The sequence below is a fragment of the Pyxicephalus adspersus genome, chromosome 3 (assembly GCF_032062135.1).
Source record: "Pyxicephalus adspersus chromosome 3, UCB_Pads_2.0, whole genome shotgun sequence".
NCBI lineage: Eukaryota > Metazoa > Chordata > Amphibia > Anura > Pyxicephalidae > Pyxicephalus > Pyxicephalus adspersus.
In genome coordinates, this window is record NC_092860.1 from 24,307,339 (window position 1) to 24,322,775 (window position 15,437).

The window sequence follows — 15,437 nt, forward strand, 5'->3', positions numbered from 1 at the left end:
ACCCCCCGAGCAGTAACCCTGAACCACACTCGGCGTAGCTAAAGGAAAAATAATTATCTGGTCAGCCGACATCTTCCATTGTCCTGCCTGTCTGCTTGCATCCTTTGGCCGTGTCCTCTGCCTCTGATCAGTCACCCGGCAGTTTTGCCAGCCTCAGTGGGTGGGTTCTGGCATCATGACATCACTACGGGGGAGTAGTGACACATGGCTCCCCACACATGCGCGGTCCGGAGACGGTAATTTTAGTGGTCTGCGGGACCTAAAGGGTTGACGACCACTGGTTTAGACTGTATCAATGATATATGATGGTAGGGACATTAGATTGTGAGCCCCTGTGTGAGGGACAGCTAGTGACATGACTATGGACTTTGTACAGCGCTGCGGTATATGTTGGTGCCATATAAATACTGGATGATAATAATAATAATCTGATGAAGAAGGGTCAGGGGCAATACAGCTTAAAGTTTTATTGTCAAAAGTGGAGTATATAGATGTGAATGATTTGTTTTTATATTGCACATAGAAGCGATTTATTGTATAAATAACAAAGCACTACCAGCCAGAAAGCAATGAAAACAAGAATAAAGTTTGGAAAGCAGGAATAGTAAAAATGAGAACGAGGCTTGGAAAGCGGGACAAAACGACAGCGAGGCCTAGAAAACTGTAATAGAATGACAGCGAGGCTTGGAACGCAGAAGCGAAAACGACAAGAAGTGCAGAGGAAGATGGAGTGAATAGTGAACATTGCGCAGCATCCTTATAGGCAGGTGACAAGGGGACTTGATGATGAAGGTACTGCTAGAAATAATACTGACAGGAGACACAGCTACTGAATATTGGAGTGACATTGCGCATATGTCATTGGTTAGGCATGTTATGATTTATTATGCTTATTAATCGTTACGTGGATGTGATTGGTTGGCTTTGCATGCAGAAGAACAATATTTGGACTAGTAAAGGCATAACTATGGGTTAGAATTGATAAGGGCGCGTAGATTGTAGCATTGTTATTATATGGTGCCAGAACGTTACCACCTTCCAGGGTCAATAAACATCAGCTGAAATATCCTTCCCCTGTGCTAAGGATAACTTAGAGGAGGAGAGCTGTCAGTGTATTATTAGGATGTGATCGGAGAATGTTCAAACTCCAATCAAATAATGTTCTTACTGGGAATCGAACCTGGGCCCCTATAGTGCACAGCCACAGTGGCAGTCAGTGAGCCACCAGTACTGACCTGTGCATGCTTGTGCTGATAGATTGCACATAGTGCTGCGCTGTACTGCTGGGAGTACATAGTGCTGCGCTGTACTGCTGGGACTACATTGTGCAGCGATATGTTATTAAACATACCGTAGTTACCTGTTTGTCTGTTTAAATAGTTCAGTTTTGTTTTGTCTGTATATGGTGCAGTGCTGTTCTTTGCAGTTTACATTCCTCAGTGTATTGATGTGCTTTTGTGTGCGTATTGCAGTACTTTGCTGCTGGCCATACATAGTGCAGTATTATGCTTTTGGGTATACATAGACTATTGTGATTCTGGGTCAAATTAAAAGCGATACATAATCACAAGCAAATATGTCTTTATGGACTGGTGATCCTACTGTGTAAGCTTCTAATGATTTCTTATAACGTTCTTATTTATTTTATATATAAAAGTTAAAGGAGTGTTTAGCCATGTCTGAAAGTATATTTATTCTTCATTAGACAGATGCTGCTGTCAGTGCAATTTCTATAGAGTTTTGAATTTCAGTATTAGAAAATTCTTGTTTATAGCTATAATGAGATTTATGAATTTGCTGCTGATTATGTCTTGTGGCTTTTTAATGGCCCACTGATCAATGTAACATAAAAAGTTTGACTAGAGATTCCCTTTAATTTTAGCCTTGTTTCTGCCTTGTCTGGCCAAGGCAATGCCATTCCTCTCCTGGGTATGAAAATACGTTTCTGGCCTTTAGTTTAACTTTAATATTAAAGCCTCCATAGTGATCATTTATCTTTTACTTTAAACTTGTTCCTGCTCGTTACTTTTTAGTTTTATGTCAATTTAATGTTTTCTCCTTACCTTTAGATATTTACTTACTTTCTGACAACATTTTTGGGAGTGAAAAAAGGAATAGAAAATCTGCACCAGGAAGACAAACTTATTTAAAATTCTAACAGAGGTTACCTAGCAATCTATCCCTATAAAAAGATTTTACTTCTCTGATGAATTATTGTCAGTGGAATAGAAATTAGGGAAATGGGGCACCAGATAGCAGTAAAAACAAAGAAGGATTCCAATATTTTGAATAGTAAATAATTTTAATAACCCTTTACCCTCGCCTTACCTTTGTTTTCCCACCTTTCCATGGTGTTCCTGATCTCTTTGTTTTACCCATTACTGTTAGAAATTTAAACTGTGTATTGGCAAGAAATGCATTGATGTGCATTGGGTATGCAGGGGTTATAATTGTGTATTGTGATACCATAAGCAGATAATATACAGTCATTAGGAAAGGAAAACGCATCCTCTTTCAGTGGTTTTGTGTATCAGGGCAGAATAAAATCATCTGGCAGGTCTTAGAATTAGGTAAATACAATTTAGGATGAATAACAACAAATGACATATTACACTGTGCCAGTAAGAATTAAAGTTCACCCTTACAACTATGGGAGAAATTAGCAGGTTAAGTGTAGTAGCCCTATGCTGCTAATCAAATGTACTTGATTATTGATCATCAGCAAATGTGACACCATGCTACCCAATATTATGTTGAGAGAACCCGTACCTGATGTACCTGTTCCGAAATACATACAAATGCAACAAACCTACAGTCCCTATCTCGTATGTAACACGGTGACTATCTTTATAAGCTTTAACACAGACTGACATAAAGCATACACTAATTCTTATTCTGGCCTTTGACAGGTGCAAAAGGGAGTGGGGGAGCACAAAAAAAGGTAAGTATCACTAGGCAGGGAAGTGGGTATTCCTTTAAAAAGTATGTTCATCATAGTAGTTGATTTGTTGTTTCAAGGTGACTTTCACACTTCCAATTATTATCATTGGTAAACGAACGACGAACGATCCTGCACGATATCTGGGAACGATCGTATAGCACCGATCCTGTACATACAGATAACAACACGATCGTTCGTAGATATTGTACACACAAAATATGCAATCGTTTGAACGATACAGGAAGTTACGTGCACCGCAGGAACGTTCGTTCATCACGAATGCTCAGACCATGGACGATCAATGAACGATCGTACACACGAACGATGGTCAACGATCGTCGTCCGATCCGCCGGTCCGGTCGTTCATTTCCAACGACTTTCCTCGTTCGTCGGCGTCGTTGGTTACTTTTTTTACGAACAATTTTTGCCCAATCGATCGTTCGTCGTTCGTTCGTCGTTCATTTTGAATGATAAAAATTGGAAGTGTGTACGCAGCTTTACAGTTATTCTTTCCAGTTTCTTTTTCTGGAAAATGTTGCAATTTGTTATAAATTTTGAGTGCTAAATCCAGCCTTATGGAATAAAAAAGAAACGAACTGTAATTGGACACAACATAACCACTTTATTGGACTTTTATAACACCTTGCAACCAATTCGATGTTATAAAATTGGAACTGGCTCAGTGAGCGGTAAATTTAGGAATGTTGCAAGGAGTAAATATAAAACTATAAATATTGTCAAATAATGAAGTATGGTTGTGCAATGCATGGCTGTTCATTATTCAGTGAAATATGTACAAATTGTGTACATTAAGTGTGCAGTATGTATTAAAAGTGCAAAAGTATAGATTTTGTTCATAAGCAAAATACTGTTTGGCATACCAAGCGAAATAAAAGTTAGTTTAAATTAATGTTGGCAGCAGCTGTTATGCTGTTATGCATAGTCAGTTAATGTCCTGTGTAGAGGAAGAGATGTTAGGAAAATAAGAATTTTGTTTTTTACTGACACAGTGAGCCTGATTTATGAAAGCTATCCAAGGCTAGGGAGGATACACTTTCATTAGTGAAGCTGGCAAAACTGGAACTAATCTTGTCCAGGGTCCAAAACATTTGATAGCAAACAGCAAATGACATTGAAGAAATGAATTCCAGGTTTGCTGGCTCACCCAGGTTCACTAATTAAAGTGTATCTTTTCCAGCCTTTGAGCTGTTTATATAGCAACTAGAAGCTTATCTCCTATCTTTCCTTACCTCCAAGAGTTGAAGGGGGCTTCTGGACTGAGCAGGCAACAAGCAGTTAATCAGCTTTACAAGTCTCTATTTATAAAACAGGGAATAAAACATTCCCTCCAAGGTTTCTCTTGGAAATCTTCCTGGTCCATGTGTTTCGATGGCAGTAATTGATTCCCAATAGGGAATGTTTGAGGTAATGTCAGTATCCCTGTTTTATATTAGAGCTCATTCATTCACTTACTATTTGAAAACGTAACCTGCAGTATTATTGATTTGGAAAATATATAGGAGCAGAATGTAAATGTCTACTAACATGGTCACAGGTGTTGGAATTTTGTTTTTATATTAAGATTTACAATTGTACAAAAGAACATGTCCATACCTTTATTCAGTATAAAATTTAGTAGATAGTGAGATGAGATTATCATAACAGCTTGGCTAGCAGTAACAAGGTTTAGTTTAAAGCAGAACTAAACTTTTCTTCCTGTGCTGCTTTGCCAACTTATCTTTGCCAGCTTTGCCAACATAACTTTTCATGGTTCAAGATCATCTTGATTTATTGTTTGTATCTGTGTGTCATTTGCAACCCCTATTTAATGTACAGCTCTGAGTAATATGTTGGGGCTATACAAATCCTGTTAAATGATAATATTTGCCTGGGTTGAGGAGTTCATTTATTTCTGCCAACCAGGTATACCAGGATTGTATAATGAGCTGCAAGTGCGCATCTCAGTGTATATTGTACAGAGGAGTGTAAAAAGGCAGGTAAGTTTGTTTAATTAAAAAAAAGGGACATAATATGTTTCTTCTTTATTAAAAAGGCTTTCTGTTTACAATATTTGTTTAATTTTGCTGTAAAATAAACAATTTTGTGTAGTATTTTCTCCCTGAATTTGAAAAAAAATGTAACTGGATAAATGCAGACAAGCAGGAATTACATTGTCATGGTCTTCCAAAATTTTAATCTGTGAACAGTTTAATGTGGGTTTTCCACACAGCAGTGTAGGAGTCTTTAAATAAGCTTAGGAGAGCTTCAAAGAAACTAAATGTCACCCAGATAGGGTTTTCAATTACTTTAAAAAGTTTTAAGTTTAAGAAGTTTTTGAGCAGTAGCAATTAAACATACCTTAGAGATTCTGATTGGATATTTATTATTTTGATATTTTGAAGAATATTAGTAGCCCTGTTGAAGATTATTGCAGTAGACGTTATTTACCAAAATCGATTTTGGCCTTAGCATCAGTTAGATTCCAGCTGAAACAAATAATATATACATGTTAGGAGACGCTCTTCTGGCGACAATCCCTGGCAATGTCCTATTGCAATAAAGCACGCCCGGCCTATTCTCTGGCTGCGGCCCTTACAGCAGCAGAGGAGTTCTAGGAATTAGTGCTCTGCAGCTTGCGGCATTCTTGTTTCCCTTTAGCTGGGTTTTCTCTTTTGGCATCCCCTACACTGAGACTGCACAGCTGAGGAGATTTGGAGCTGTTCTGCTGAGTGGGGGAATAGAATAGTCCTCGATCAATTCCATGCTGCCAATGTCTGCTGGGTCCTTATAGCCCCTCCGCACTCAGATTCCAGTGCCTGTTGTAGCGTTTAGCAGGGCTCATCTCTGCTGGAGTGTTTTTCGTGTGATTTTCTGTTGCTGACCATTGCATGTTTCCTGTACCTGGTTTGATGGACTGATCACCTGTGCATGACTTTGGCTTTGTACTCTGGTTTGCCTGGTAGTTCTTGTACTGCTTTATCTGTGGGCTCCTGGTCCTCTGCCAACCCATCCCCAGGCACCATCCTTTGCACACTAAGTCCTGCGGGCAACCATGTGCTGGGAGATGCAACCAGTCTCTCCAGGATGAGCGGGGGCTTACTAATGGTGAAGACTGCAGCGTTAGGTGGGGGGACCGGGGTCTGGTGAATACCGGTGCTGACCAGGGCCTTACAATACATAAAATCGGATGTATGTATGTGTGTGTGTATGTGTGTGTGTATGTGTGTATGTTCCACCATCACTCAAAATTACATGTAGACATTTCAAGCAAACTTGCTATACATATGACTGAGACTCATGTGAGTGCACCACTGATCTTTGTACAGCGCTGTGCTATATGTCAGAGGTATATTTGGATGTATGTATGTATGTATGTGTGAATGTATTGCTCAGCACAGTGTGCCTTTTGCTTATATTTTCACATACTTTTTTTTTAACTATAATATAGGATTGCAAAAAATAAATACCCAGGCATCCCCGGGTAATCAGCTGGTACATATATATAACAGCTGCTTAATTGGTTGGTGTTGTATCTAATTCTTTATAACGCCAGTGTACTGGTAAATGTTTTTATTTCCCCAGCATGATGGAGGCCCCCAGCCCGCAGTACACCAAGTCCCTCCTGTACTGGAAGAAGAAAGCTCGCCTAGAGTACATGCGTCTTCTACAGCTAAGAAGAATGCAAGCAAACTCTGCAGCTGGGGTGAGCGATACTATAAAATATTTTATTGATCACATAGGCTTTTATCAGTATAAAACGTGCAAAATAAACTGGTCTCTTATGAAAATTTTAGCCTATTAGATTTACATAGGTGGTGATAGACTGCTTTTCAACACTTCTATCCACTGTTTATCATCTGCACTTAACATAAATATACCGTATTTTCCGGTGTATAAGGCGACTGGGCGTATAAGACGACCCACCACTCTAACCAATCATTTGGGGGTCGTGTTATATGCCCAGTATTGTACTGTTCCTTCTGCCTGTCAGATCTCACTATTGTGAGAGAACTGAGAGGCAGAAAGAACTGTACACTACTAGTTCTAAGTAATGAATGGGCACGTTCCTTTAATGAATGGGCGTGTTCCAGTGGAGAGCCAATCCAGGCTCTCCACTGCAGAGCCAATCCAGGCTCTCCACTGGCTGCAGGTAAGTACTGGTACCCGGCGTACAAGACGACCCCTGACTTTGTCATAGATTTTTCGGGGTTAAAAAGTCGTCTTGTATGCCGGAAAATACGGTATATGGAAATAAAATATATGGGAAATGTACTGTGAGAGAGAAGTGGGTTTACAATTGACTATGGAATTACTTACCATCACAACTCAAGATTGTCTTGAAGTTGTGTTTCACATGTAATGATTTTTCTAAAATATGATTATTTTTCTGAAAAGAACAATACTTCATGATTATACGGGAAGAATGGGACCAGAAAGGGTTAAGATGTGATGTGATAGTAATGAGTTCTTACGTGATTGATGATAAGGAAAATCCATTAGTGAGAGATGGAGGTCATTCCATTGATTTTGGTTGGTGAGATTAGTTGTCCCCCCTTTTCTACTTCTAATAAATTTTACAGTAGGAAGGGGAGTGGTTGGTGAAAGAATTGTGATTGCAGCTTGCCAGGGGTATTGTGGAATACGGTAGTTCTGAGTGCTTTAAAGCAGACCTATCACCAAAATTTTTACTTTATGTAAAAGAGTAGATAACCCTTTTATATGAAGTTAAAATTTTCTTCTTTTTTTGCCCCCTAAAAAAGTAGTTTTTTTTTTTTTTAAAAAAAAGGGGGTTCCCTCCCTTTTCTGTCTTTACCTTTGTGGAACCGACTTGAGGCCCTATTTGGAGGGATCGTGAGTTTTGCAGAAGTAAAGGTAAGTGGTGTTTTTTTTTTTCCTGACAGTTCCGCTTTAAACCAAAGGCTTAACTGGGGGTACAGTGCTGCTCATTTTTGGGTAGACGTTGGCCATTCCACCAGGGGCTCAGTCGCCCGGAGAAGGTTATAAGTACATGTTTTTAAACTGGCTTTTAGTTGGTGTGGTGCAGTTGGGTGCAGGAATAGACCATTAATTAAATTAAATTACAATCAGTATTGCAGCATCAGGAAGTGCCTTTGCTCCCGGCTTTCACTACTATAAAACAAAATAGATGAGACTTCTACATCCACGTATCTCAGGACTTCCTTGTAATACCCAAAGCATGCTAATGAATCAAGAAATCATTTTATTTTTTAAATATTTACTCTACAATAGCCTGCCATTCCATAATGGCTGAATTTCTGAAAACAGCATTTTCATATTACTACTGACAGTATATCTTATTACTCACAACGGTAATGAGGGCTCAGTAAGCAAAGTCTTTGGTGAGGACATCCATACTGTTCAATATGCAATAAGTAAAGTTGAAATGTGAATATTAGTCAGTGAGCACTGAAGTTGTGTGGACAAACAATATTACAGGCCTTGTACGTGGAGAATTTGACAAAGGCACAAGATCGGACAAACCTTTTAAATGAAGAGTGGGAGAAACTAAAAGTGCAACCGGTTCAGATGATGACGCCTTCAAGTGGGCACCCATTTCTAAAAAAGGTAAACTTTTTTATTTAGTTTGTAGGTTGTTCTGCGTGTCCTCCTTGGTTTTGGGCTACATTTCCTAAATGTTTCTTCTAAGGGGATATATATCTTTATCTTTTGAAGCTAATCCTCATAAGCAGATGTAAAGGCGCAAATTAATGCAACTCAATCTTAAAGCTAAAATTCATTATTAACTTAGAAGTGTTCAGTTCTGGAAATATGCCCGCCCAGTTTGCCTTCAGGGGAGAAAGAGGAGGTGCTGTCATCAAACGAGGTAGAAAACAGAGTATGTCATTATTTTTTATTCCAAAAAAAGATTTCAGAGATGAGGCTTTTGGGGGGAGTGGGGAGGCTTACAATGGTCAGATTTTTTATATAAGCACTTCTGTGTGTAAAACATGTAAACCTGTTAGATGATACCTGTTTGATATATGCCTTTTATTTTAAATGTCCAATGGTTCTCCTATGTCCCATTCTGCCCTGCTCTCTTCATCTGTCTGTTCTCCTTTATTATTTACTACTCTGTGTATTCACACACTTTATTATCTTCTTTCTCTGTGTTTATTTTATATTCTTGTATGTTTTTTTTGTATTCTCCATGTCTCAATCTTATGTATTCAGTCAGCTCCTTCAGATTTCCCAATGGCTCTGGTCTGCCTTCCCTTTGTGACTTTCCAATGTCACTCCTCTCATCATTTATAGGTGTGAAATTCTCAAGTTTATGCTGGCATTATAACATATAACCTTCATTTTGAGACTTCATTATCAGAAACATGCATGAGATGCCTGCAGGAGGGAGGACCAGCAGTGCAGCTGCCTATTGGTCCTCTGCATACTCTCTCACAAATTTTCCCTATCATGTCTAAAAGCAATATCTCTGACATTTTTCTTGTTTCTACCAACCACATTGGGTTTTCTCCTACTGACACCCTACTTACATTTTCTCCTTTTTCACCCAATAACTAGTCCTGCATAATTTGGTATTGTTACCATTCTTCTTGCTGTCCTTCCATGATCTGCTCTTTCTGAGACTTTCTCAATCACTCTTTATCACAAAAGTCAATTTTTCTTCATTGCCTTCATCTTCAATGTCCTATTCTAATAGAACTGCTTTCCATAACACATGTAACCTGTCTTGTGTTCCATCTTCCTGTAGCCCATTGTATGTTATCGAATTTACTATTTATGATGTTCAATTATTGCAGAAAAAAAGGTTTTCATATTCCTGTATATGTGAAGGAATCATTTACACTGTTCACGGAGGGTTCTCTACTGTAAGATACCAATAAAGTTCTCATATCAGTTCACTGTCTTGCATAGAAACAACCATTTGACCAATTAAAAAGATTTCTCTTCATCTGCCAACCTGGAAGTTGCATTTTCTTTAGTGGCTTTATTGTGTTTGCTCTCTGACTCTTGTGATGTGTGTACTGGGTATGTGTGCCATGTATAATGTAAATTGTAATGTGTTTTTAATGTTTTTATGTATACCTTGTAAGTTATGAGCTGTGTGCTTTTGTGCTATGTGTCTTTGTTAGCTGTGTATGTGTGTGTGCTTTGTGTTGTGTACATTTTATACCTATTTTAATCATTCTGTGTTTTCTATGATGTACAAGTTCAGTGTATGCTTCGTGCTGTGTAATCCCTGCTGTGTATGCAGTATATATTCATACTGTATGCAGTGTCTGTTTAGTGCTGCGTGTGCCCTGGATTTCTTCCATACTTTGTACATCCAGTGTATGCTCTTTAATGCTCTGTATGTATGCAGCATGCGTTATGTTATGTGGCTGTTCATGTTCAGTACCGTGTGTGGTCTGCATTTATTCCATTCTATGTGCACTCTTTGCTGTAAATGGGACCCATCCATACACCTTTCACTCCTGAGGTGTTCATTCAATTCAAGGACAATGATATCATTTAATCCAAAGTAATACTTTCGCACCAAAGTCCACCTAATTTGTTTGCATGAAAACCCTTTGTGCTATAATATATATATCCTTTAATAAATAAATAAGGCTACACTAACATGGAACTTTCTTAACAAAGTAAGAAGAGTACACATGTATTTCTGTTCAGGAAAGAAAAGCGAAAAAGTGGATTGTTCTTGTTTGTATTTAACAAATGTTACACTTTGCTGTAAAGCTCAAGTTTTGCTCAATCAAGTTTGTTCAAACCTTAAATCTCCTAAACCATTTGTCGTGATGACCTAAAATTTTCAGCTTGCACATGGAACCCTTATAGGTACTAGTAACCAACATTTAACCCCCCCACCCTGACTTCAAAGAATTTACAGATATGGGCTGACAAGTTTAAAAACTTATGAAAATTGAATAGCCTTGGATTTGGGAGTTCTGGCAGCAGCACAGCAATCGGTTTGAAGCCTGTAGGTCTTGGACAACCACTATAACTAAGTCCCAGCTAAAAAAAAATCTGCACAGGTATCTGATCTTTATAGTTATTAATCTACATCATGTTTCACACCTGTGATTCCTGCATCTTCTAAGTCAGCGGTCACTGGCCGGTGCACCCCCCCAGCAGGGTGAGAAGAAGAACCCCGCTGGGGCGAGAGCCACCCAGGGCAGCGGACCATGTCTCTCATACAGATTGCAGGCTGAGGATAGTGGGTTGTGTTTCTGAATGGTAGATAGGCGGGTTCTGGCATCATGACGTCACTCTGGGGTAAGTTTCTTCCCCTTTGAATGACACACAGCTCCCCGCACATGTGCGGCCTGGAGTCTATGCATTTAGTGGTCCAAAGGTCCAAAAAGGTTGTCGACCACTGCTCTATGTGACCTCAGAAACATTTTCAAATCTCCTAATATCATACAGACATTCTATATCGCATGTCGCTATCACCACTGAGGAAGCCTGCGCGAAATGTGTTGGAAAAAAAAAAGTCAACTGCAATACTGAACACCTCTTTACCAATAGAAGATATTAAAATTTTGAATTATGTAGTAGTGGTATTTGTATAGTGCCAAGCTGGCCAAAAAAATGTACTTAACTTTTTTTTTATCTATATACTGTTGTTACAAATTAATAAGTAAAATATACACATCTGCATGCCAAAACAAGCCCTTCTTTACTCTTCTATTTTAAAACCCTTTAAAAAAATCGAATGTTGGGGGCATTGTTTCAAAAGCAAGTCTGTCTAGGAGCTTAAAATTAAAAATAAAGTTGGGGACCCCGAGGGCCACTTACATAGCAGGGAGCATTGGGGTGGATCCCCTAAATTTATACCTACCTGTCACAAAACTCTAACTCTTATACTATGCTACCCTGTCTGCTTCTCTTTTCTTCTTTGAGATATCCTAGGAGATATGAAGGTTGTTTGGACTTTACAGGCAGTTTTTTTTATGTAGAATATGGGCAGTGATGAGGATGGGGCACTGACTGTACTGCCCCTACCTGCTAACACATACTGGGCAGTGATGAGAGACACTGGCTGTCTCGCCCTCATCTGCCATCGTATGCTCACATGCATGGTGCTCCTAAAGCATCACTGCATTTTTATTTTTGGATCTCTCCCCTCCAGTCAAAAGTTCTCTTTAACTAGATATAGCCCCAGGGGCACAACTGAAGTCAGGCTGAATTCACACTGGCAGGTTGCCTTTACTGCTTCCTCATGCCTGAAAAAACCTAGCAGTTACCAATCCCAGTTGCCAGTAGTCACTTGAAAGTTTTTTTTTGTTACATTTGTACTTGTTATATTACAATAATCACACTATTACATACTAAAAGTGATTACATTCTTAACAAAACATGAAACACAAGGACTTTGGATCAAAATATACAGCATTTGACAGTTGGGGCGTAATAAAAAAAGATGGAATAAATAGGACATACTAATGGGCAGATATTAGAAAGTTGGAACAAGGTATAGGGGGTGGACCCATGACCTGTGAGACAGAATCCATGACCTGTTCTGACACCAGGTGGTACATTTTGCTTCACTATGTCTTAAGGTTTTAATAATACCAACACATGTTCAAGGCACTCTCTGCCAGACTTAAAAAGCAGGCACAAATACAATCAAGAGTTCTCCATGTTTAAAGCAGGTATGGTGTCCTTTTTTTATTTGACTTGCAAATAAACTCCAAAGGATTTTCTCAGAAGTACTGTGGCTTGTCAACAAGCGTGGGCATTAACCTTGGAGTTCAGCTTGTATCTCATTGCAGGCTGTCCATTGCTTTTTGACTACCATCCTCACTATTTAATTCTTTGATCAATTTTCTTCTTGTGATCATCTTTAGGGAGGTGAGATTCCATGGATCTTTATATTTCACATTATCATAGTATTTGGAACTGTTGCAATTGAAACCTCAAGCTGCTTGCAGATGATCGCATATATATATTTATATTTATATACAGTGTTCTCCCCGGAAATTTTTTTCAGCCGGGTGGTGGGAAGCTGTAGCCGGGTGGTAAAAAAGGGGGTGTGGCAAAACACCGCAAATTTAGTGCTTCCAGTTGTTTATGCCATGGGTAATCAGTAACCTCTTATTGTTTCAGTGTTCTACCTTCTCCCAATGATTTGTTACAAATTTGTAATGCCTGCCCCGTAAGTATATCCATTTTTTTCTATTCTGTGTATTTTGCCACAACTGTCCTATGCCGTGTATTGTGACCCAAAGTACTAGTGTTCTAAGTTTTAAGAGTGTATTCCTTTGTAGTAGTGTAATAGTATAATGAATGTGGAGAAACAAGTTAGTCTTAGCTCATATTAGCAGCAAAACATTTACCCCTTCTGAGTGATTTCTGGCAACTGCTAGGCACCTAGGATTGGTAACAGGCCATAAGTGCTGGGCACCTAGGATTGGTAACAGGCCATAAGTGCTGGGCACCTAGGATTGGTAACAGGCCATAAGTGCTGGGCACCTAGGATTGATAACAGGTGGTAAATTCTAGGCATCTAGGATTGATAACAGGCAGTAAGTGCTGGGCACCTAGGATTGGTAACAGGCGGTAAGTGTTAGGCACTTAGGATTGATAACAGGCGGTAAGTGCTAGGCACCTAGGATTGGTAACAGGCGGTAAGTGCTGGGCTTTTTCAGAGCTAGAAGTTTTTTAGGCAGCAGTGGTTCCTGGCATGAGGAATGGACAATCACTTTGGACAATCACTTGTACATCCAGTGCTGCCTTGCACTGCGCATGCATCAGATTGAACACTTTTTTTTACATTATAAGAAATCCTCTGAAGGTGCATGCACACAAGGAGCAGTGCAGAGCCTCTTGATATGTGACACAAATATCCCAGGAGGCTGGGGATTTCCCCTTCGGTCTTTAATGGGAGTGAAGACTATAGGGTCCTCTCCACTAAAGTGTAAAAACAAAAATAATGCACATTTTTCCATTGCATAACAGAGAAAGTCACTCTTTAATAGAATGTTAAAAATGTGGAGATGCTTTAATAGCATCATGCATGTGATATCAGATGGGGACAAGACAGACAGTGACCCCCTCTTATCACTGTCCATATTCTACATAAAAACACTGTCTGTGAAAATTATCCGCAGTGTGTAATGTCATCGGCAGCGGAGTGTGATAGCAATGTGAGTGTAAATGCTGCTTGTCATATTCTGCAGCCTAACAACTCGCTGTGTTCACACCTTCATATCTCCTAAACCATTGGTTGTACTAACTTGAAATTTTTAAGGTACACGTGGAGGCATAGGAAACTGAAACTGTAGGTGCAAGTGGGGGACACTTGTGGCTAAACCTTTCTAAAATGTAATTAGTATGGCATTATGAGAACATAAATCTCTACCTAGCAAAATACTGCCTGCTCTGTTACATGTATCTGTCTGCATCTTACCTCAAACTCCAATTTCTCCAGAATTAAGAGATGCAGGAAAACAAAAATATAGGTGGAAGTGGAAGACGTGTGGCTATCGCCTTTCATCACCATGGCATCATTACAACATAAAAAAACTGTCCATCAAAATGCACTTCCTTGTTACAAATGACTTTAACCTTCCAGTGCCTCAACCTCAAAAAAAATTTAGTGGGCAGAGTTAATTTTCTAATGATACCATAGTTATGAAGTTTTAGGGGATGTTAGTCACAGATGTTCCCCACTTGTACCTATATTTTTGGTTTCTTACACCTCCCCATTCCCCAATTGAAGTTCAGAATGTTAGATAAGTGGACAGGAATGTGTAACAGGGCAGGGAGGCCCATTTTAATGGGCAGAGTGTTTTATGTTCTAATGATGCTGTAGTAATGAGATTGTAAGGGGAGAATGTGCCCCACACTTGCACCTACATTTTCAGTTTTGTAGACCCCCCCTCAGAGAAATTGGGCTTCAAAGAAGAGAAGCAGACAGTAGTTTCATAGGTATAGATTTGTGACAGGTAGGTATATATTTAGGGGCCCACCCCAATGCTCCTTGCTATGTTAGTGGTCCTGGGGTCCCCAATTTGCATTTTTAGTTTAGGACTCCTAGTTGCACTTTCCTCTGAAACAGCAACTCCTAAAGTTTAATTTTCATAACTTTTTACATTTGTGACCCCCATATCTTGAAATTCTTTTGTAAAATTGTATTAACTAGTATCTATGATGGTCTCCTGTACACCCTGAAAACTACAAGTCATTGTGACATACAGTTTAGGAGATATGGAGGTTTGTACACAGAGAGCTGCGAGGATGCAGAACCACATGCAGACTTCACACACAGCTCAGCACAGCACAGCATTGGATACATTTCACCGCCAGATTTTTTTAAATAGAAATCCCAGCTCGTGCTATGAGATGGGGCCGGGGCTGCCTGTGTCATCCGTGCACAGGATGAGAGCTGGGAGAACTATATTATATATATATCATGCTTATCTATCATTTTTCCTTCTGATCTTCTTTAATATCTCCCTCTTGCTTTCCTTGGTGCATGTTCACTGTGGGACCCAAGATGACAAAAAATAGTAATGTG

The 15,437-nt window shown here is 39.3% G+C and overlaps 1 protein-coding gene across 2 annotated transcripts in view; it reads left to right on the forward strand.

The window, feature by feature from the left end:
• The first annotated feature begins 656 nt into the window (after window positions 1–656).
• EZH1 (enhancer of zeste 1 polycomb repressive complex 2 subunit) overlaps window positions 657–15,437 on the forward strand; it is a 48,127-nt gene continuing 33,346 nt past the window's right edge. For both annotated transcript variants that reach the window (XM_072403969.1, XM_072403970.1), the window contains exons 1-3: window positions 657–792; window positions 6,524–6,644; window positions 8,399–8,527. In XM_072403969.1, the coding sequence (XP_072260070.1) occupies window positions 6,525–6,644; window positions 8,399–8,527 (249 nt within the window). In that variant the 5' untranslated portion in view covers window positions 657–792; window position 6,524. The remainder of the gene's footprint in view (window positions 793–6,523; window positions 6,645–8,398; window positions 8,528–15,437) is intronic.